We start from the raw sequence: 22,500 nt of genomic DNA on the forward strand, positions 1-22,500 counted from the left end.
CCGGCTTCTGTCATGGCGCGTCATCTACAAGCGGAGTACTGCTCTACTATAATTGCAGGGTTCATCATAAATGCAGCAGTTCCACACTTTAATTCTTTTTTTAAATGTATAAGCACTCTAACACTAGTAAAAAAGACTGCGGTAATTAAAACTATCAAAATTACTTTGGAGGCACCTCTGCATCTCTTCTTTATTTTAAATGTATAAGTGCTCTAACAATAGTAAGAAGACTGCGGTAATTAAAACTAATCGAATTACTTTGGAGGCACCACTGGATTCATCTCCTGTACATTAACACCCCGCCCCCCCCCCCCCCCTGAATATTTTATCTGGGGTTTTAGACTGAGCTAATCTTGCAGAGGTTGACGGATTTTCCTTGTAAAGGATTACCTGCGACCCTAACAAAACCTCAAATCCGTGTACACTGGATCAGACATAACTCAGGGCAGTTCTTCGATCTTCACGATGATGCACCCTAATGTCAAGGATAGACATGAAAAGCTGGAGTAACTCAGCGGGTCAGAAGAAGGGTCTTGACCCGAAACGTCCTGGTCCTTTTTCTCCAGAGATGCTGTCTGACCCTGCTGAGTTGTCCAGCTTTTGTGTCTATCTTCGGTTTAAACCAGCATCTGCAGTTCCTTCCATACACCTTAATGTCAATACGTTTCCGATTTTATTGAGTGCAATGTTATCGATTCACATTTTTTGTATCAAAGCTCTCTCAGCATGTAATTACCAAATTGCAGACAATTTTGCCAAATTACAGGCTACATCGTGTTGTGAACTTCTGACTGTCCGCTCCATGTACCGTCTCAATGTTTCTGAAAGTTACAATAGTCTACGATATGCAAAAAAGGTTGCGACCCCTGGACTAACCACAACCCTTGATCCTGTCCCTGCCAGCCCTTTGTGTATTGATATTTATTCACAATATTAGGATTTTTGTAGAGGAAGAGAGAGATAGGTTGAATGAATGAAAGAAAGAAATAAAAGGTTTGCTCAACAACTAATTAGAGATCACCAAGAATGAACAAGAGAATATATATGTGGTTATATATTTATGTACGTCTATGTCACAATATATATATGCATCATATATATATATATAATGAATATATGTGTTTTTATATAATAAGAAACTAGAAAAATATATATGTGTGTGTGTTATATAATTATATGCATTTATATCACATTTATACAAGCTGTTGTGAACAATGTGATTACATGAATTACAAAAATAATTTTTTTAAAAACATTTTAAAACATGCAAACTGTTCCCCCGCAACGCTGATTGCACTGCGAGAGGCATAACTGAAGTCGGGTCAGGATTACTGAAATGGCAGAAGTTACACTCCGTTGCGTTCTACAAGTCAGTCCATTGGATTTTGCAGGAGTGGACCATCTTGCTCCGCTCCAAGATCTTTGGTTGGACCTGCCTTGCTCCACACTGGTTGCCCTGTGCTGAGCCTTAAGCCTCCTTTCCCTTGCTGCACCTTACCACACAATGTCAGTATGCCTCAGAGATGCTTGTGCTTCTCCTACTGCTTGCTTTGAGTTCCACTTCCTCCCTCTATTTACACTTGGCACCAGGTTACAAACTAAGGTATCCTTACTCCCTGATAATTGCAACTCTAACCTCGCCTTAGCACCTTTAAACTCCTCTGTTAGGCTAGACTTAGATTTTTTCTTAATTTTTCAAGTTCTTTGGTATTGTTAAGGGAAAAAGAAAGCCATATTCTGTTCAGTCATAGTCATTCAGCCAACTTGCCCATGCAGACCAAGATGGCCCATCTACACAGTCCCACCTGCCCACATTTGGCCATATCCCTTCCTTTCCTATCCATTATTAGTTTCATATGTAATCTGAAAACTTGTTGCTTTCTCATCTATGTCTGGCTGGATGAAAAAAATAGTAATAGGAGGCATGGCACGAAGTTACCCGCACTTGGTGCTGAGAGTCAGCTGGAAAATACTGTTGGTGTTGTTCACTTTAGTCGGTGCTTTGTGCCAGAGTAATCGTATGCATCAATGTCAATTATCAGAAGGTGACGTGGGATTTGCAGAGCAGCACAGTAGCATGGCTCCTCCACTGGTGGAGAGACTTGGAGCAGACCTTTCCACAATGGATAGCGGCTGAGATGCTGACATCTGCATAGTTTACAGCAACTCCAGGAAAAAGGTATGAGTTGGATGGGGCAATAACGTGACAGCATCTCTCCCTCAGTGTATGCAGTCTTGTAATAAACTAATTTCTTAGATTTTGCAAACTTCAATGAATCTGTGGAGGATATTCAAATTGACATAACATGAATCTCAAATCTGTTTTTTCCTTAAGTCTGAGCTTTGCACCTAACTCAGGGCATCAGGGCAATAGCAGGAACTTATGAGTATTATTTTATAAAATTATTCTGTGGAATTCCTTTCTTAAGTTAACATTATGTAATGGCACCTGTGTTTTTGCATTGTTTGAATTGCACTTTATTGCTATCCCCATTCTCTAATTGTTATCAGTTACATTAGATGTTTTGCATTTGAAAATAAAAAATGTGGTGGAGACCAGTCACTGAGACAGAGTTCATAAGACCATAACATCATAAGACATAGGACCAGAAGCGAGTCTGCTTATTCGATCATGGCTGATCTATTTTTCCCTCTCAATCCCATTCTCATGCCTTCTCCCTGCAACCTTTGACACCCTTACTCATCAAGCGCCTATTAATGCAAGGGTTCACATGGAGAATGTACAAACTCCTTATGGACAGCAACTGTACTCAGGGTCGAATCCAGGTCTCTGGCGCCGTAAAACAGCAACTCTACCGCAGCACCACCGTGCCGGCACAATTATTGCTATAAAATCTGCTTTATTGAAGAAATATGGACGGTATGTTTATTTTGGGCTGATTATATAAAATGCTTCAGGATTTCGCTGCATTGCAAGAATTAGGTAAATGCCATTGACAGGTTGCTGCAAACAGACAGCACCAAATGCAGCCTCACAAACACTAATGGTTTCCAGCATCAAGCAGATGTTATTACATTTTTACATACCTTGTGTTGAAATATATCTATCTGCACACGTAAAACAATCAAGGTTATATCTGTTTCAACTAATGCTGATGTGAGTATGTCTGCATCAGAATAATGCACTCAATCCAATCTGCACTTGTTGCCTTTAAGTGTTTATCTAATTTCCTAAGAGGAGTTCTGAATGGCACAGCTTCAATCACCACTTGCATTAATGCCCCTTGCGCTGAATGACCCTTAACTTGATCTTTCTACACCAAGGATTAATTTTGAATTCATGACTTCTTCTTACTGATTCACCATTCAGTGGAAGTAATCTATCTATCTATTATAACTAAAACTCTCATCTTGTTGTTTCAATGTGTGTAGTGTGCGCGTGCGTGCCTTCTGTGATCTCTGATTCGGTGATGTCGTCAATTATGCCAAAACGGTACCGATAGCGCTACAATTTTTGGACCACCTTACTCCACAATTGTCCGTGGTGTTTGTATCGTTCGTCAGATTGATGTTATATTTCACAAGTTATTCACATTTTTTAATTTACAAACCCCAATTTGAGAAAAAAAATGTCTTCCCTTTGCCACCTGGCACTTACAGCAATAACTTCACAATGCGATTGTAGCCCTGCTCGCTACAATGTTGCTATCCCAGGACACTGAGTCCTACCAGCCCTAGCAAGTTCAATTGCAAGCTACAATGTTGCAGCAATCCTTTTTTTTATATTCTGGCAGCAAGGATTTTTGTTTTTAATTTTAATGAGGGAGGGTGCATTTTTTTTATTCCTGGCAGCAAGGTTTTCTTTTAAGTTTTATGAGGGAGGGTGAATATGGGGAAATGAGCCACATTGGGGAACAGGGCCCAACGGGTCCCACTTGGTCTAGTATATATTACATAACTCTCATCTTGTTTGTGATTCTGCGTGCGTGATCCCGGAACTACGTCAAAACAGTACACGAGAGCGCTACAATTTTTGAACCACCTTACTCGCAATTCTCCTGTGGTGTGGTGTATCAAGTTGTGTTCAGATTTATCTTATATTTCACAAGTATTCACAATTTCAACTTTTAAAAATCCTGTGAGAAAGGATGAAAACTTGAGCACTGCAGTCGCTGGCAGTTTGCAGCTATGAGGCCACAATGGGATCTCATTTACATAAAAGTCCGATGAACAGTGCTCCACCGACAATGACATCACAATGGCATCTCATTTACATATACTACCCATCAATAGTGTTCCACCCAGTGCAATGAGAGATTTTTTACATTGTTGTAAGGAGAGACGGGGGGAGGAGGAGAATGTTATTTAAACATGCGTTTAGTGCGATAGGGGAGAGGTGAGTAGTGGGGGAGCAGGGAGAGAGGAGGAAGAGAGAAGAGGGAGGGTGAAGAGGAGGGAGGGAGTGTTGGGGGATGAGGGAAAATGAGCCCACACCTGTGCAATTAGGGGCTAGGATTAGTTGTGGAACATTGCGTTGGGGTACAGGTTGCGTGGGGGAATGGGTGACTGGTGGAAACGGGTTGCATTGGGGAGCGGGTGAGTGGTGAATATGCGTTGGGGGAACGGGGCCCAACGGGTCCCACTTGGTCTAGTATATATATTACTAAAACTCTCATCTTGTTTGTGATTCTATGTGCGTGCGTGATTCCGGAACTAAGCCTAAACAGTACACGATAGTGCTACAATTTTTGGACTACCTTACTCACAATTATCCTGTGGTGTGGTGTATCAAGTTTTGTCAGATTGATGTTATATTTAAAAGTTATTCACATTTTCAACTACAAAATCTGTTTGAAAAGAATGACTTGAACACTGAAGTCGCAGTTGCTGGCAGTTTGCAGCTATGACATCACAATGGGATCTCATTTACATAAACTGCCCATGAACAGTACTCCACCTGACAATGACATCACAATGGGATTGCATTTAATAAACTGACCCAGTGCAATGTGAGATTTGTTACATTGTTGCAAGGAGAGGGAGAGAGTGGGAGTGGGGGGAGGGGGGAGGAGGAGAAATGTTATTTAAACATTGTGTTTAGTGGGGGAATGCGATAGGGGAGAGGTGAGGAGTGGGGGAGCAGGGAGAGGGTAGAGGAGAAAGGAGAGAGAAGAGGGCGGCTGAAGAGGAGGGGGAGGGAGTGGGGGGATGAGGGCAATGAGCCATGTCTGATAGATGGGGGCTATTTGTGAGTGGTAGAATATAACATTGGGGAACGGGTTGGGGGAACGAGTTGGGGGAACTGGGTGAGTGGTGGAAACGGGTTGCGTTGGAGAAAGGGTGAGTGGTGGAATATTGCATTGGGGAACGGGCCCAACGGGTCCCACTTGGTCTAGTCTTTATAATTCTGAAACCATGCAAGCAATAATCTTGGAAATCTCTACTCCAAAAGCGTTATGAATATATTCAACCCATAATTGACAGACATTAGAATTGCAAGATAGTCTAGGGGTATATGGCAAGGAGAACTGGAAAGTGGCATTGAGGCCAAGATGCAATCAATTATGAAATTATGAATGACAGAGCAGGCTCAAGGGATTGAATGGCCTAGACCTGTTATTTATTATGTGTTCTTCAGGATTACAGAGAAAAGGGAGGAAAGTGTAGCATTCAATCCCTTGAGCCTGCTCTGTCATTCATAATTTCATAATTGATTGCATCTTGGCCTCAATGCCACTTTCCAGTTCTCCTTGCCATATACCCCTAGACTATCTTGCAATTCTAATGTCTGTCAATTATGGGTTGAATATATTCAATAACGCTTTTGGAGTAGAGATTTCCAAAGATTATTGCTTGCATGGTTCAGAATTATAAAAGACTAGACCAAGTGGGACCCGTTGGGCCCCGTTCCCCCAATGCAATATTCCACCACTCACCCTTTCTCCCAACGCAACCCGTTTCCACCACTCACCCATTCCCCCAACTCGTTCCCCCAACCCGTTCCCCAATGTTATATTCTACCACTCACAAATAGCCCCCATCTATGCAGACATGGCTCATTTGCCCTCATCCCCCCACTCCCTCCCCCTCCTCTTCAGCCGCCCTCTTCTCTCTCCTTTCTCCTCTACCCTCTCCCTGCTCCCCCACTCCTCACCTCTCCCCTATCGCATTCCCCCACTAAACACAATGTTTAAATAACATTTCTCCTCCTCCCCCCTCCCCCCACTCCCACTCTCTCCCTCTCCTTGCAACAATGTAACAAATCTCACATTGCACTGGGTCAGTTTATATAAATGCAATCCCATTGTGATGTCATTGTCAGGTGGAGTACTGTTCATGGGCAGTTTATGTAAATGAGATCCCATTGTGATGTCATAGCTGCAAACTGCCAGCAACTGCGACTTCAGTGTTCAAGTCATTCTTTTTCAAACAGGATTTTGTAGTTGAAAATGTGAATAACTTTTAAAATATAACATCAATCTGAACAAAACTTGATACACCACACCACAGGATAATTGTGAGTAAGGTAGTCCAAAAATTGTAGCACTATCGTGTACTGTTTAGGCGTAGTTCCGGAATCACGCACGCACATAGAATCACAAACAAGATGAGAGTTTTAGTAATATATATACTAGACCAAGTGGGACCCGTTGGGCCCCGTTCCCCCAACGCAATATTCCACCACTCACCCGCTCCCCCAATGCAACCCGTTTCCACCAGTCACCCATTCCCCCAACGCAACCTGTACCCCAACGCAATGTTCCACAACTAATCCATAGCCCCTAATTGCACAGGTGTGGCTCATTTTCCCTCATCCCCCAACACTCCCTCCCCTCCTCTTCACCCTCCCTCTTCTCTCTCCTCCTCTCTCCCTGCTCCCCCACTACTCACCTCTCCCCTATCGCACTAAACGCAATGTTTAAATAACATTTCTCCTCCTCCCCCCTCTCTCCTTACAACAATGTAAAAAATCTCTCATTGCACTGGGTGGAACACTATTGATGGGTAGTATATGTAAATGAGATGCCATTGTGATGTCATTGTCGGGTGGAGCACTGTTCACGGACTTTTTATGTAAATGAGATCCCATTGTGGCCTCATAGCTGCAAACTGCCAGCGACTGCAGTGCTCAAGTTTTCATCCTTTCTCAACAGGATTTTTAAAAGTTGAAATTGTGAATAACTTGTGAAATATAAGATAAATCTGAACAAAACTTGATACACCACACCACAGGAGAATTGCGAGTAAGGTGGTTCAAAAATTGTAGCGCTCTCGTGTACTGTTTTGACGTAGTTCCGGGATCACGCACGCAGAATCACAAACAAGATGAGAGTTATGTAATATATACTAGACCAAGTGGGACCCGTTGGGCCCTGTTCCCCCAATGTGGCTCATTTCCCCATATTCACCCTCCCTCATAAAACTTAAAAGAAAACCTTGCTGCCAGGAATATAAAAAAATGCACCCTCCCTCATTAAAATTAAAAACAAAATCCTTGCTGCCAGGAATATAAAAAAAGGATTGCTGCAACATTGTAGCTTGCAATTGAACTTGCTAGGGCTGGTAGGACTCAGTGTCCTGGGATAGCAACATTGTAGCGAGCAGGGCTACAATCCCATTGTGAAGTTATTGCTGTAAGTGCCAGTGCAAAGGGAAGACATTTTTTCTCAAATTGGGATTTTGTAAATTAAAAAATGTGAATAACTTGTGAAATATAACATAAATCTGAAGGGAACTTGATACAATCCACAACACAACAATTGTGAGTAAGGTGGTCCAAAAATTGTAGCGCTATTGTGTACCGTTTTGGTGTAATTTGACGACATCACCGAATCAGAGATCACAGGCAGGCAGACAGACATGCATAGAAACAAACAAGATGAGAGTTTTAGTAATATATAGATAGATAGATTACTTCCACTGAATGGTGAATCAGTAAGAAGAAGTCATGAATTCAAAATTAATCCTTGGTGTAGAAAGATCAAGTTAAGGGTCATTCAGCGCAAGGGGCATTAATGCAAGTGGTGATTGAAGCTGTGCCATTCAGAACTCCTCTTAGGAAATTAGATAAACACTTAAAGGCAACAAGTGCAGATTGGATTGAGTGCATTATTCTGATGCAGACATACTCACATCAGCATTAGTTGAAACAGATATAACCTTGATTGTTTTACGTGTGCAGATAGATATATTTCAACACAAGGTATGTAAAAATGTAATAACATCTGCTTGATGCTGGAAACCATTAGTGTTTGTGAGGCTGCATTTGGTGCTGTCTGTTTGCAGCAACCTGTCAATGGCATTTACCTAATTCTTGCAATGCAGCGAAATCCTGAAGCAATTTTATATAATCAGCCCAAAATAAACATACCGTCCATATTTCTTCAATAAAGCAGATTTTATAGCAATAATTGTGCCGGCACGGTGGTGCTGCGGTAGAGTTGCTGTTTTACGGCGCCAGAGACCTGGATTCGACCCTGAGTACAGTTGCTGTCCATAAGGAGTTTGTACATTCTCCATGTGAACCCTTGCATTAATAGGCGCTTGATGAGTAAGGGTGTCAAAGGTTGCAGGGAGAAGGCATGAGAATGGGATTGAGAGGGAAAAATAGATCAGCCATGATCGAATAAGCAGACTCGCTTCTGGTCCTATGTCTTATGATGTTATGGTCTTATGAACTCTGTCTCAGTGACTGGTCTCCACCACATTTTTTATTTTCAAAATGCAAAACATCTAATGTAACTGATAACAATTAGAGAATGGGGATAGCAATAAAGTGCAATTCAAACAATGCAAAAACACAGGTGCCATTACATAATGTTAACTTAAGAAAGGAATTCCACAGAATAATTTTATAAAATAATACTCATAAGTTCCTGCTATTGCCCTGATGCACTGAGTTAGGTGCAAAGCTCAGACTTAAGGAATAAAACAGATTTGAGATTCATGTTATGTCAATTTGAATATCCTCCACAGATTCATTGAAGTTTGCAAAATCTAAGAAATTAGTTTATTACAAGACTGCATACACTGAGGGAGAGATGCTGTCACTGTTATTGCCCCATCCAACTCATACCTTTTTCCTGGAGTTGCTGTAAACTATGCAGATGTCAGCATCTCAGCCGCTATCCATTGTGGAAAGGTCTGCTCCAAGTCTCTCCACCAGTGGAGGAGCCATGCTACTGTGCTGCTCTGCAAATCCCACGTCACCTTCTGATAATTGACATTGATGCATACGATTACTCTGGCACAAAGCACCGACTAAAGTGAACAACACCAACAGTATTTTCCAGCTGACTCTCAGCACCAAGTGCGGGTAACTTCGTGCCATGCCTCCTATTACTATTTTTTTCATCCAGCCAGACATAGATGAGAAAGCAACAAGTTTTCAGATTACAATATGAAACTAATAATGGATAGGAAAGGGATATGGGCCAAATGTGGGCAGGTGGGACTGGTGTAGATGGGCCATCTTGGTCTGCATGGGCAAGTTGGGCTGAATGACTATGACTGAACAGAATATGGCTTTCTTTTTCCCTTAACAATACCAAAGAACTTGAAAAATTAAGAAAAAATCTAAGTCTAGCCTAACAGAGGAGTTTAAAGGTGCTAAGGCGAGGTTAGAGTTGCAATTATCAGGGAGTAAGGATACCTTAGTTTGTAACCTGGTGCCAAGTGTAAATAGAGGGAGGAAGTGGAACTCAAAGCAAGCAGTAGGAGAAGCACAAGCATCTCTGAGGCATACTGACATTGTTGGTAAGGTGCAGCAAGGGAAAGGAGGCTTAAGGCTCAGCACAGGGCAACCAGTGTGGAGCAAGGCAGGTCCAACCAAAGATCTTGGAGCGGAGCAAGATGGTCCACTCCTGCAAAATCCAATGGACTGACTTGTAGAACGCAACGGAGTGTAACTTCTGCCATTTCAGTAATCCTGACCCGACTTCAGTTATGCCTCTCGCAGTGCAATCAGCGTTGCGGGGGAACAGTTTGCATGTTTTAAAATGTTTTTAAAAAAATTATTTTTGTAATTCATGTAATCACATTGTTCACAACAGCTTGTATAAATGTGATATAAATGCATATAATTATATAACACACACACATATATATTTTTCTAGTTTCTTATTATATAAAAACACATATATTCATTATATATATATATATGATGCATATATATACACTTGTGACATACGTACATAAATATATAACACACATATATATTCTCTTGTTTCTTTCTTGTGATCTCTAATTATATGTTGAGCAACCTTTTTCTTTCTTTCATTCATTCAACCTATCTCTCTCTCTCCCTCTACGAAATCCTAATATTGTGAATAAAATATCAATAAACACAAAGGCTGGCGGGACAGGAACAAGGGTTTGGTTTAGTCCAGGGGTCTGCAACCTTTTTTGCATATCGTGACTATCGTAACTTTTAAGAAACATTTAGACAGGTACATGGATTGGACAGGTATAGAGTACAGTCATAAGTTCACAACACGATGATAGCCTGAAATTTGGCAAAATTGTCTGCAATTTGGTAATCACACGCTGAGAGCCTTTGATATAAAAAATGTGAATAGATAACATTGCACTCAATAAATTCGGAAACTTATTGACATTAAGGTGAAGGAAGGAACTGCAGATGCTGGTTTAAACCAAAGATAGACACAAAAAGCTGGAGCAACTCAGCGGGTCAGACAGCATCTCTGGAGAAAAGGAACAGGTGACGTTTCGGGTCGAGACCCTTCTTCTGACCCGCTGAGTTACTCCAGCTCTTCGTGTCTATCGTTGACATTAAGGTACATCATCGTGAAGATCGAAGAACTGCCCTGAGTTATGTCTGATCCAGTGTACAGCGGATTTGAGGTTTTGTTAGGGTCGCAGGTATTCCTTTAGCAAGGAAAATCCATCAACCCTCTGCAAGATTAGCTCAGTCTAAAACCCCAGATAAAATATTCAGGAGGGTGTAATGTACAGGAGATGAATCGCAGAGGTGCCTCCAAAGTAATTCCGATAGTTTTAATTACCACAGTCTTTCTTACTATTGTTAGAGAGCTTATACATTTAAAAAAAAGAAGAGATGCAGAGGTGCCTCCAAAGTAATTTTGATAGTTTTAATTACCGCAGTCTTTTTTTACTAGTGTTAGAGTGCTTATACATTTAAAAAAAGAATTAAAGTGTGGAACTGCTGCATTTATGATGAACCCTGCAATTATAGTAGAGCAGTACTCCGCTTGTAGATGACGCCGCCATGACAGAAGCCGGTTACGGGAATGTCGCTGTACATTACCCATCAGCTACGACGGCTTTTTCGCGGAGTGAACCATCTTGCTCCGCTCTAAGATCTTTGGGTCCAACAGAGAGGAAGAAATTAGTTGTAGAGCAGGTACGCCGTCAGGAGGAAGTAGTGAGATGTGTAAGGGCAGTAGCTCAGGTTAAGCAGGGTCAGTGGATGAACTGGGAAAGTGTAGAAAAGAGGTTTAGCTGGACGGATCTGTGGTGCATGGAGGCGGGTCATGTAAGTTTCCTTATAAGGCCTATTTCTGATGTGCTGCCATCACCGCAGAACCTCAAACAATGGGTAGGTAGGGGACCCGGCGTGTCCCTTATGTTCAGAGGTGGCAACGTTGAGGCATTTTTTGTCAGGATATAGGACTAGTCTTTCTCAGGGTCGGTATACTTGGTGGCATAATCAGGTATTGAAGTGCATAGATGCAGCAATTGAGAGGAGGAGAGTACAGGTGAATTCAGTAGGCATCAGGACTGGGAATGTAGCGATTTATTTTGTCCGTGAGGGAGAGAAAGGTAGAAGAGGGAAGTTTGCAGATAGGTATGAGTCAGGCCAGTTACAGGGATTGGGAGATGCGGGTAGATTAGGAGGAAAGCTTGTTGTTCCGCAGGAAATAATTACTTCTACTTTGAGGCCTGATATAGTGTTATGGTCAGTTAGTCAGTGGATAATGTATTTTATAGAACTGACAGTGCCTTGGGAGAACTTAGTGAATGAGGCTTATGAAAAGAAAAGGCTTAGATAAGTAGAGTTGGCAGCAGACGTTGAGCATTGAGACTGACTTTGGTGCCTTCCCACACAGAAGGGGAAACTTTGATTCTGCTGTGTGGGGATGTTTTATGTCAAATTCTATAGTGTGTGTTCTTTATTTTTTTAAATTGTATGGCTGTATGGGAATTTCATTTCACTGTGCCATCTGGCACATGTGACAATTAAATGTATCTTGAATCTTGAATCTTGGAGTGCAAGAGTACGTCCAGTAGAGGTAGGTTGTAGAGGTTTCATAGCGAGATCAACCATGTCGCTATTTGGAGAGCTAGGAATTTGCAGACAGAGTTTGCGTCAGGCTGTAAAGTCAGAGGCAGCAGAGCAAGGCAGTAGGTGGATTTGGTGGAGAGGAAATAGTGTCAGTTGGGGGCAGAAAGGAAACATATGACATGCAGTATGTGTATTTTGTTACAATTGTAGGTATTGAAGGAGGGGGGTGTGGGTTGGGTTGGGTTGGGTTGGGTTGGGACGGGACGGGTTGGGACGGGACGGGACGGGTTGGGACGGGACGGGTTGGGTTGGGAGGCCAGAACCAACTTGAGCCTTCCCGAGGTGTCGTGGGCCTAACTCAACGAAACACCAATGAAAGGAGGTGTGCACTTGACAACCCCAATGATATACTTGCATCGACAGGATTAGTTTTTTTTAAAGAGCTAATTAATATGTAGGTAGCTGGGGGGTTTTTTTGCATATGGAGTCATTTATTGTAAATTGGTGTATTTAGTTAGATAATACTTTGGTTTTGGGCTTGGTTTTCTTAGTTGAGTGCTTATCCTGGAGTTTTAGCACATACTTTGTGTTTTAATTGTAATTTATAGATCTTTAAAATTAAGAAAAATCTAAGAAAGTATATTTGGAAATGCTTCTGCTTTTGAGGAACCCATAATGAACTGGAGATGCAAAACCAGTTCTGATTTAATGTATCTTCAAATTTCCGTAGGATTAACTGTTTTCCCTTCATGGTGTCTTGCAGTTTTGACATTATTCAGCCATTGACATGCACATTTCATACAAATTTTGAAGACAATAGTTGAACCAGCACAAGAATGAAACCAGCAAAAATTAATTGAATCATTTGCATTTGGTATGTAGTTGTTTGTAGCGAATGAGCTGGACATTGTATAAAAAAAATACTTATTGACTTATCAGAACTGAGCAATCATGTTTTTAGTTTTTAGAATCTGCTTTGCTTAATTAAAAATTGTAGACTCAAAAAAACCTCTTGTCCATCTTTTTGGTAAATCTTTTTGAAGTATAAATGCTGTATTGAATTAATAGGAGTATAGGAGTAAACAGCACATGTATTGGACACAGTATTGAGACTTCAAGAAACGGAGTTCAATATGCCAACAATATGTTCCAAATCAACACAAGATAGGCCATACTATATTTAGCAATGGGTAATGAGACATACATAGTTAATAATCTCCAGTAAGTAACCATTAACAATGACATAATGTATTCAAAATCAATATTTGGTTTCAATTGAAATAGCACAACAGTGTTGCCACGGTTTAAGTTTTAGCAAGGGATGAGACAGTGAGTGAAAATTAATGGACAACAATTTAAGATGCAAAACTGTTACTGGGGAAAAAGATTATTAATAACATTGGGGTTGGCCTGGTAAGGGTGGGTGGGAGTTGTTGGGAGTGGTGAAAGAGGTGGTCTTCATATAGACAAATTAAAAATGCAGAAATTACATGTAGAAATACATGTAATTACAGTATCCCATATTTGTTTTCTCCATATAACCCTCGTTCATTTTGGCCATTAGTATCTAACTCCTTCAAAATATTCAAAGAGTTGCCTCAACTTCCAATTGTGGTGGAAAATTCCACAAGTTCACCATTCTCTTGAAGAATAAATGTTTCCTTATTTTACTCCTATATTGCCTACTCCGTATCCTTAGGCAGTGCCCCTGTAACCACCCATGATTACAGTAGTAATCTTATTTCATATGCCTCTAATGTTTTGTTTAATGCTATTCCTAATAACATCAGTACTATTTGGGAGGTTGTATATATTTCCCACTAACATTTTCTGTCCTTAGTATTTCTTAGCTCCACCCCTACAGGTTCCAAATTATAAGAGCTGATATCCTTCCTAACTATTATATTAATCTCATCTTTAACCAGCAACAATTCCACCTCCTTTTCATTTTTGCTTTATCTTCCTAAATGTTGAATACTCCTGAATGTTCAGTCCCGTTCAAGGTTCACTTACTGATTTGGTCCCCTTGGTATTATTTTGCATTGCGACCCTGTTTATTTTTCATCCTTGATTTCTGTCTTTGGCTTTTTTCTCCCCTCTTGTCCTTCGGTTCATTTCTAATTTCCACCCCTTCACAAGTTCCCATCCCTCCTCACCAATTGCAACAGCCATGGTTTTTTAAGAGGAGAAAGTTAACATGAAAGTAAAGTTGTGGGTTTGCAAAAATGTAATTATTTATGTAAGTCCAGCTAACTGGGAAAGATGGAACAAATCGCAAATGAAGCAAAAGGATGGTAAAACCTGGAGGAAAAGTATAAGATTATATTTTTTAGAATTATATGAGGGTGCAAGGCTAATGTCTTGTTAAAAGTGAAAAAAGATATTAGCCTGGATGGTTCTTGACTAATATCTGTTACAGTTACGATCCCATGAAGGGTGGAACAGGCCTAAGAGGATAAATGGTTTACTCTTAATACTACAGTCTACTTTATGTCACAAAACAAATAGATAAGGTAACTTTCAGCAAAACATTCAGAGTTATTTATTTTCAGATGGAATTCAATTTTCTTACTATTTATAATGAAAGGTATCAATTTGATTGTAATTAAGAACAGGAAGATTTATTTTGTATGTATTTTGTCAAGAGTTTTTGTTATCTTTACATAACAGATCTGGCAAATGTGGTTTGGAGGGCATCTTTAAGACTGAGTTACTCGATCCGAATAAAGCAATTGGAGGTACACAATAACTGTTAGGACAGCACCATTGGATTCAGAGAGTAGCTGGGGGGAATCAACAAGAGTTAAGTGTAATCGTTACAACTGGAGAGCATTCCTGAGCTACCATCTACCTCATTCGAGACCCTTGAAATATCTTTGATCGGATTTTACTGGACTTTATCTTGCACTGAACTATATTCATGTCATTCCCTTTATCCTGTATCTGTACACTGTGGATGGCTCAATTGTAATTGAGTATTGTCTTTCCACTGACTGGTTACAACGCAACAAAAGCTTTTCACTGTACCTCGGTACATGTGACAATAAATTAAACGAACAAGAGAAAAAGAGTTAGAACAAACAGTAAATAATGTTCGAAAAAATCAGATTAAGGAAGTGTTAAAAGAATTAAATTGCACGATTACAAAAATTTCTAAAAGCATGTGAAGGGTGGCATGACTTTGATGCTAATAAAGAGAGTGAGCGACAATAATCCCTGCATTCACTGACTTTTTTTTAATTGCAGGTACTACTCTGTCTTGTATCCTTTAGAGAGGAAGATTTCTGATACAAAGTCCAGAGACTTGGTGATCTACATCTGGATTCACGCAGTGCTAGCCAGTGTTCCAGTTTTCGCAGTGACCAGTGTTTCGGACATCTATGCCATGTCAACATGTAGTAGCTCACGGAGCCATTCCTTTGGACATCTGGCTTATGTAATTATTTATAACATCACCACAGTGATACTGCCCATAGCAGTGGTATTTTTGGTCATGATTCTGATCCGTAGAGCTCTCACCGCCAGTCAGAAGAAGAAAGTAATTATTGCTGCATTGCGGACTCCGCAAAACACAATTTCAATTCCATATGTTTCCCAGAGGGAGGCTGAACTGCATGCTATGCTACTGTCTATGGTGCTGATCTTTATTGTTTGTAGTGTTCCTTATATAGTTTTTGTGATTTATCGAATCATTTTTAATATCGCTGACATTTCTGTCTTTTTGATGCTGACGGCAATCTGGTTGCCCAAAGTTTCTCTGCTCACCAACCCTTTACTCTTCCTGACGGTCAATAAGTCTGTTCGGAAATGCCTCATGGGGACCATGGTCCAGCTCCATCGCAGGTACAGCAGACGTAACATTGTAAACTCTGATGGCCTTGGTGAAGCCACACTTGAGCCTGGGGTTCGATCAGGCAGCCAATTGCTCGAAATGTTTCACATTGGGCAACAGCAGATTTTCAAACCTTCAGAAGAGGAGGAGGATATGAATGAGATTAAGTCTCTCGCATCAAATGAATGCCAGCAGAAAGAGTTACCGACCGCCAGTTTGGAAGTGGAGCAGACGTTAGTGGAGGCATTAACTCCGCAGATTAACAATGACCTGGGGGCTGTGCCAGGAGCGGCAGCAGTACCTCCAGATTCAGATGCAGTTTCTGACAAGTATGCAATGCAGTTTGGCTTTGGCCCATTCGAACTTCCTCCACAGTGGCTGTCTGAGACACGGAATAGCAAGAAAAGGCTTTTGCCCCCTTTGGGTAACACACCAGAAGAACTGATTCAAATGACTGAAAAACAACCAAAGTTCAAAACAGAACGCAAGATTAGTAGGAACAATAAAGTCAGCATCTTCCCCCAAGTGGATTCTTAGTCCTTTGATTTAGTCCAACAAGCATGGAGTGTTTGGGAACACAGTGTAATGAGTCTCTATAGCACACGATAACATCACACTACCTACAGTACATGATGTCATGTTGTATGCCAAACTATTTTGAAAACAAGTAGAGTATAGACCATTCTTCTTCAAGTAGACAGCACTGCTCCTGTGGATTATAATCAGAAGGATTTGCATTTGAAGCTTTTATTCACCCTCAGCTAAGAACATCTCATCTTACTATCTGAATTGCAAACAGTTCACATTCCAATTCTCTGGAAGAGAGCGGACAATAATTTATATTAAGCTGTTGAAATTCTAAAGTGAAAATTTATTTATTTTGTTATTTACTTTGTTTAGGATTGTTTAAATCTAATTTTAAATTGAAATCTAGTGTTTAACTTGAAAACGTTGGTGAAATCAGCAAATTTTCTAAATGTTTTTATCAGTATTGCCATATCTCTATCCTACTGACTTTTGTACTGCAGCTATAAAATCAGCCAGAATGCCACACAGTTTTGTAGTCATTCAGACTCATCTAAGGCCAATAGATGATTTCTCCTCCAGTTGGACACAAAGTGCTGGAGTAACTCAGCAGGTCAGGCAGCATCTCTGGAGAACATGGTTAGGCGACGTGTCGGGTCGGGACCCTTCTTCAGACTCCGCATTTCTTCACCGGTTAGTCAGTATCACTTTTATATCTATTATATTGTTTTAAATGTTCTCTTGGGCTAAGGGCATTGCTGCATGTTTGAAAGTTGCTATCCATCCCTAGATGGATTGAGCAGATGGCAGGTGGCATTATCTTTGAGCAGTTTAATACAACTGAGTGTATTTTGGAGCGATCCCAGAGAACAGGTAAAACTTAACTTTGGTGGATTGGGAGGAGGTCACACATGGATCTGATTGGAAAAGCAGGTTTCCTACTTGAAAAAAACCATTAACAAGTTACATGGAATTAGAGCACATAAAACAAAACTGGAAGAACTCAGCAGGTCAGGCAGCATCTGTGGAGGAAATGGGCAGAAGACATTTTGGGTCTGGACCCTTTTTCAGACTGATTGGAAAAATGGGGAGAAAGCTGGAAAAGAGAGGTGTGTGGCACACAACCTGGCAAGTCATAGGCAGATACTGGTGAGTGGGGGAGAGGTTTGTTTACAGATAGCTGGAGTAAGTGACGAAGGTCAGAGGTGAAAAGAAGACACGAGAGTAAGCCAAGAAGGCGAGCGATATGTGAAGCTGCAAGAAGGGAATGGAAGGGATGGAAGGGAACAGGAGAGCGGGAATAAAAGGGAAATGGGGAGATTAGTGTGGGAAGGAGCAGGGTGACTGATGGGTGGGGGAAAGGGAGGGTGTGGGAGTTGATGAAAGAAATGTCTCTTCAGCAGGGTGGGAGGACATCAGAAAGAGAGAGGTGGTAATGGGGGTATTATTTTGAAATTAGAGAATTCAATGTTCAGACCCTTGGGTTGAAAGCTACCGAAGTGGAATATGCGCAGATATTCCTCCACTTTGTGTATGGCCTCACTCTAAGAATGGAGGAGGGCAAGGACAGAAAGGTGGGTATTGAAAGGGGAGCTAAACTGGTTAATAACCAGGAAATCCAATTGGCCTTGGCAAACAGAGTGCAAGTGTTCAGCGAAACAATCACAGGTTCTACGCTCGGACTCACAGATGTATTGGAGACCACATCGGGAGCACCGAATGCAGAAGATGAGTTGGAGGAGGTGCATGTGAACCTCTGTCCCACCTGAAAGGGCTGTTAGGGTAACTGGATGGAATTGAGAGAGGAGATGTAGGAACAAGTGTTACATCTCCTGTGGTTGCAGGGGAAAATACCATGAGAGGGAACGGGTTGGATGGGAAGGAATGAGTGAACCAAGGAGTTGCGGAAGGAGTGGTCTCTATGGAAAGGACCACTAGGAGATGGGAAGATGTGGCCAGTTCTGCGATTATGTTGAAGGTGTTGAAAGTGTTGGAGAATGAGCTGTTCTATGTGAATACCGGTGGGGTAAAAGGTGTGGGGGGGAGGGAATGTGATAGAGTTTAGAGTTAGAATAATCCACCAGTTTCATGGTCATATTTATTTATAACTTTTTGTTTCTACCTCTCTAGAAATTGAATTTTGATTTTTAAACTTCCAAGATAGGATTAACACAGGCCTCTGGATTACATTTTCAATAATCTTATCAATATATCTTACCAGTTCTCAAGATTATTTCTAAATTGATGTTTGATAACTAATTCTCACCATTTTCTCCTGTAAATTGACATTTGATACTGTGTAGATGATCACTTTTTGTTTTCTCCACCTTGTCTTGTTGTCCAAAATATACCTAAATTGGTATATGGTATGATATTTCTGTCTGATTATGTATAGTATTGTTTGTGTGGCCAAAAAGAAAAACAGTTCACTTCCTTCAACCAATAAGAAAAATGCTATTACTGTTTTTTTGTCTTTCTGGTAAGTGTATTGCATATTTGTATTGAATAACTGCTCAATGTAAAAACACCACCATAATATTATGTGGCTGGTATTTTTATAAATAATATAAAAGAAAATATAGTGCACCGTATTTTAAGCTGCTGGTACTTTAGTCACGTTTTTAATATTAAAACAGTTTGATTTTTTAAATTATTTGCTTGAAACAACTGCTTTGGTAACTTCAGCAATGTTTCTATGCTGCACAACTGTGTGCTTTTATGAATTTTGTTTATTTTATATTCAGCTTATGACTTTGATAAAGTGTAACTATATAATTAAAGTGTTTTGGGACATTTTGAAAAAGATCAAAAGTGCTCTACAGATGTGAGATTTTTGGAACCTCTGCTCCAGTCGAGGTTCAGTGTCTGTTCACTTCCTTGCAGGGGAAGATAATTCCATTTAACTGATAATATTGATTCTTGAGTATTCTTGGGGCATATTGTTGTCATGTTAGTATGCTTAATGCGGAAAGACATACACCTTACTTAAAAGGTAAGTAAAATTGACCAGAACATTTTTTTAATTGGAATAGCTAATTTGTAAAACTTACATTTAAAATGTCTTGGATTGAGTCCAAAACATGGATGTCTTTGGATAATGGGTGAATAGGGGCATATATTTGTGAAACGGTATGCAAGTTGTAAATTGACTTTTCCAAAAGCCCATTGTTTGTTATTGCTTGTCGTTCAAATATGTCTTTCGCTGCAGTTCAAGGAAGCAATTTGAGTGTCAATATTACCACTGATGCCAAATAAATTTCATCATTATTCCATTGAAATCAGGCAGCAGATCTGTTTAAAAGCTGGCAGATCTGAGTGTCCAACTGGGCAGGTCCGGAATTACAAAGGACAAGCTGGAGTGCAGCCTTCAATGGGGTTGGTTCTGGATCCTCAACATCTGTAGTCTTACTGCACAGGTGTCCTCAAATTTATAAAGTCATACAGTCATACAGCACAGAAACAGGCACTTTGGCCATACTAGTCAATGCTTATCAAACTAGTCCCACCTGCCGCGTTTAGCCCATATCCCCTGCAACCTTTCCAATCCTCGTACCTGTCCAAGTGTCTTTTAAATGGCATTATAGTACTTGCTTCTACTACCTCTGGCAACCCGTTCCATATACCCACCATCCTCTGAGTGAAAAAGTTGTCCCTCTGCAAGGCAATTTGCACTCTGAACCTAGTACTAGTATATAGCAGCCCCATTTAAATCAACGGGCTATGCATGGATGGTAAGATTATCCTTTTATTTGATTTAGTTATCAGGCGACTGAATCATCCTAACACCAACTAGAGAGCGGTCCTGAACTAGCCCCCTTGGACTATCTTTAATCTGAATTTATTGGACTTTATCTTTCACCGAAAATTATTCCCTTTAACCTGTATCTGTACACTAGCGACGCCTCTATTGTAATCATGTATAGTATTTCCACTGACCGGATAGCACGCAACAAAAATGCTTTTCACTGTACCTCAGTATACGTGACAATAAACTATTAAACTAAACTTAGTTCAGTTAATTTAAATATATTAATTACTTTGAAGTGTGTGCAAGTTTGTCGCTCAGTTTTAATTTTCACTTTTTAATCAGTTGTACAGCAAATCATAAGAAAATGTAAAGGACCAGTGGCCACAAAAGAAATTGCTAAAGTGGAAGCAAAGATTTAGTGTCAAGAACAAAAACAGGTTATAAACAAAATGGATCATTCTCAAAGAATCTAGTTGGACCCAGACCCATATTTTGGATTTCAAATTTGTGGCTTAAAGACAAAAAAGGTTTTAAAAATCAAATGTCGCTTGTTTCCTAGCAGATCGATATATCACTGGGTGTCGGTATTTTTGGGGAAAAAATAAATTAATCGGGTCAAGTTTTGTAACATGATTTTGTGTTTTTCCTTTGTAACAATCGAGTTCATAATCAGGAGGAATACTTCACAAACCTTTTTCTTGTTAATTTGTGTTTTATTGAGAGATTTTAAAATATCAAGTAATCGTGTGATTAAAAATATTGACTTACTGAATTGTCCATGTCCACAGTCCTTGCAATAACTTATCAGTAAAATATTTCAGATACATTATTGTGATTTATCTCTAAGCATGCATCTAACCAGATATTTGGACAGTTATTTGCTCTAATCTCTTTATGATCCATGACACTATTGCCAGACATAGCTTCAATGCCATCTTTAAATTTGCCGATGATACAACAGTTGCTGGACGAATAACATAATAATTACGATGGGTAAGAGTAGAGGAGAAAGATTGCAGATCTGATTGAATGGAGCCAGACAACAATCTTGTCCTCAGCACCAGTAAGACCAAGGAGCTGATTATTGACTTCAGGACGGGAAAGCCTGAAATCTAGGGACCAATCTTTCAATGGGGCAGCGGCAGAGAGAGTCAGCAATTTAAAGTACCTGGACATGCAATTATCTGAAGATCACACTGATGCATTCACAAAGAAAATTCATCAGCACCTCTTCATCCTTAGAAGATTGGGGAAATTTGCCGATTTTTATGCTTTTTTTAATCAAACTTCTACAGGTGTACTGGAGCATACTGACTGATTACATCACGGCTTGGTTTGATAACTCGAATGCCCAGAACTTAAGAAGACTACAGAGAGTAGTAGATACTGCCTGGTCAATCACAGGCACTGATCTTCCCAACAATGAGTGGATCTATAGTGGCTGCCTCAAAAAAAAAGTCAATATCATTAAAGCCCCACATCACCCTGGCCAGGCTCCTATTTCACTCCTATCATTGGGAAGAATATACAGGAGTCTGAAAACCAGGACCACTGGGTTCAAGAACAGTTTCTTCCCACAATCAATCAAGCTTTTGAACACTACACAACACTAACCTCAGCAACTATGATCTATGGATTATTTTTGGTTGCACAAAGGACACCAGTTTTTGCACTTTTATGGTGCCTGATAAAATGATTAATTTATTGTATTTTCGATTATTATATATTTATCCACATGCTACTATGTTTATGGGCCTGTTAAGCTGCGGCAAGTAAGAATTTCATTGTTCTGCTGTCAGTACCTTCAACAATTAAACCCTTTTGACTCAAACTGTCTTTCGGAAACAAAACAGGAATGGAAGCATATGACATTATTTACACTTTAATACTGTGCATATTAGCACATTTTCACAAGCTTAAAAGTGTGTAGCAGTTTAAATTATATAACCAAAGTGTTTATATGAACAGTGAATATTTGCTCTGCCAAAATGTTAGTTCTCTGTTACTATGTCATTAACTGATACAAATAGCAAAATCCTGTTTAAATTTATGAAGTGTGTAGTTAAGTGTTTTTTAAATAGTGCTGCCTTTTGGAAATGTTTTGTAGTCTGTACTATCTCTCTCTAGATGTGTTAAATTTGTTATATGGGCTTTATAGAATGCGACACA

The 22,500-nt window shown here is 40.1% G+C and overlaps 1 protein-coding gene across 1 annotated transcript in view; it reads left to right on the forward strand.

The window, feature by feature from the left end:
* The window catches only part of gpr176 (G protein-coupled receptor 176), a 36,944-nt gene extending 16,514 nt beyond the window's left edge, over positions 1 to 20,430 (forward strand). Inside the window, exon 3 of the mRNA XM_033026919.1 lies at positions 15,473 to 20,430. Within this exon, the coding sequence (XP_032882810.1) occupies positions 15,473 to 16,595 (1,123 nt within the window). The 3' untranslated portion in view covers positions 16,596 to 20,430. The remainder of the gene's footprint in view (positions 1 to 15,472) is intronic.
* The last annotated feature ends 2,070 nt before the right edge of the window (positions 20,431 to 22,500 follow it).

Source organism: Amblyraja radiata, chromosome 9 (genome assembly GCF_010909765.2).
Source record: "Amblyraja radiata isolate CabotCenter1 chromosome 9, sAmbRad1.1.pri, whole genome shotgun sequence".
NCBI classification, from domain to species: domain Eukaryota; kingdom Metazoa; phylum Chordata; class Chondrichthyes; order Rajiformes; family Rajidae; genus Amblyraja; species Amblyraja radiata.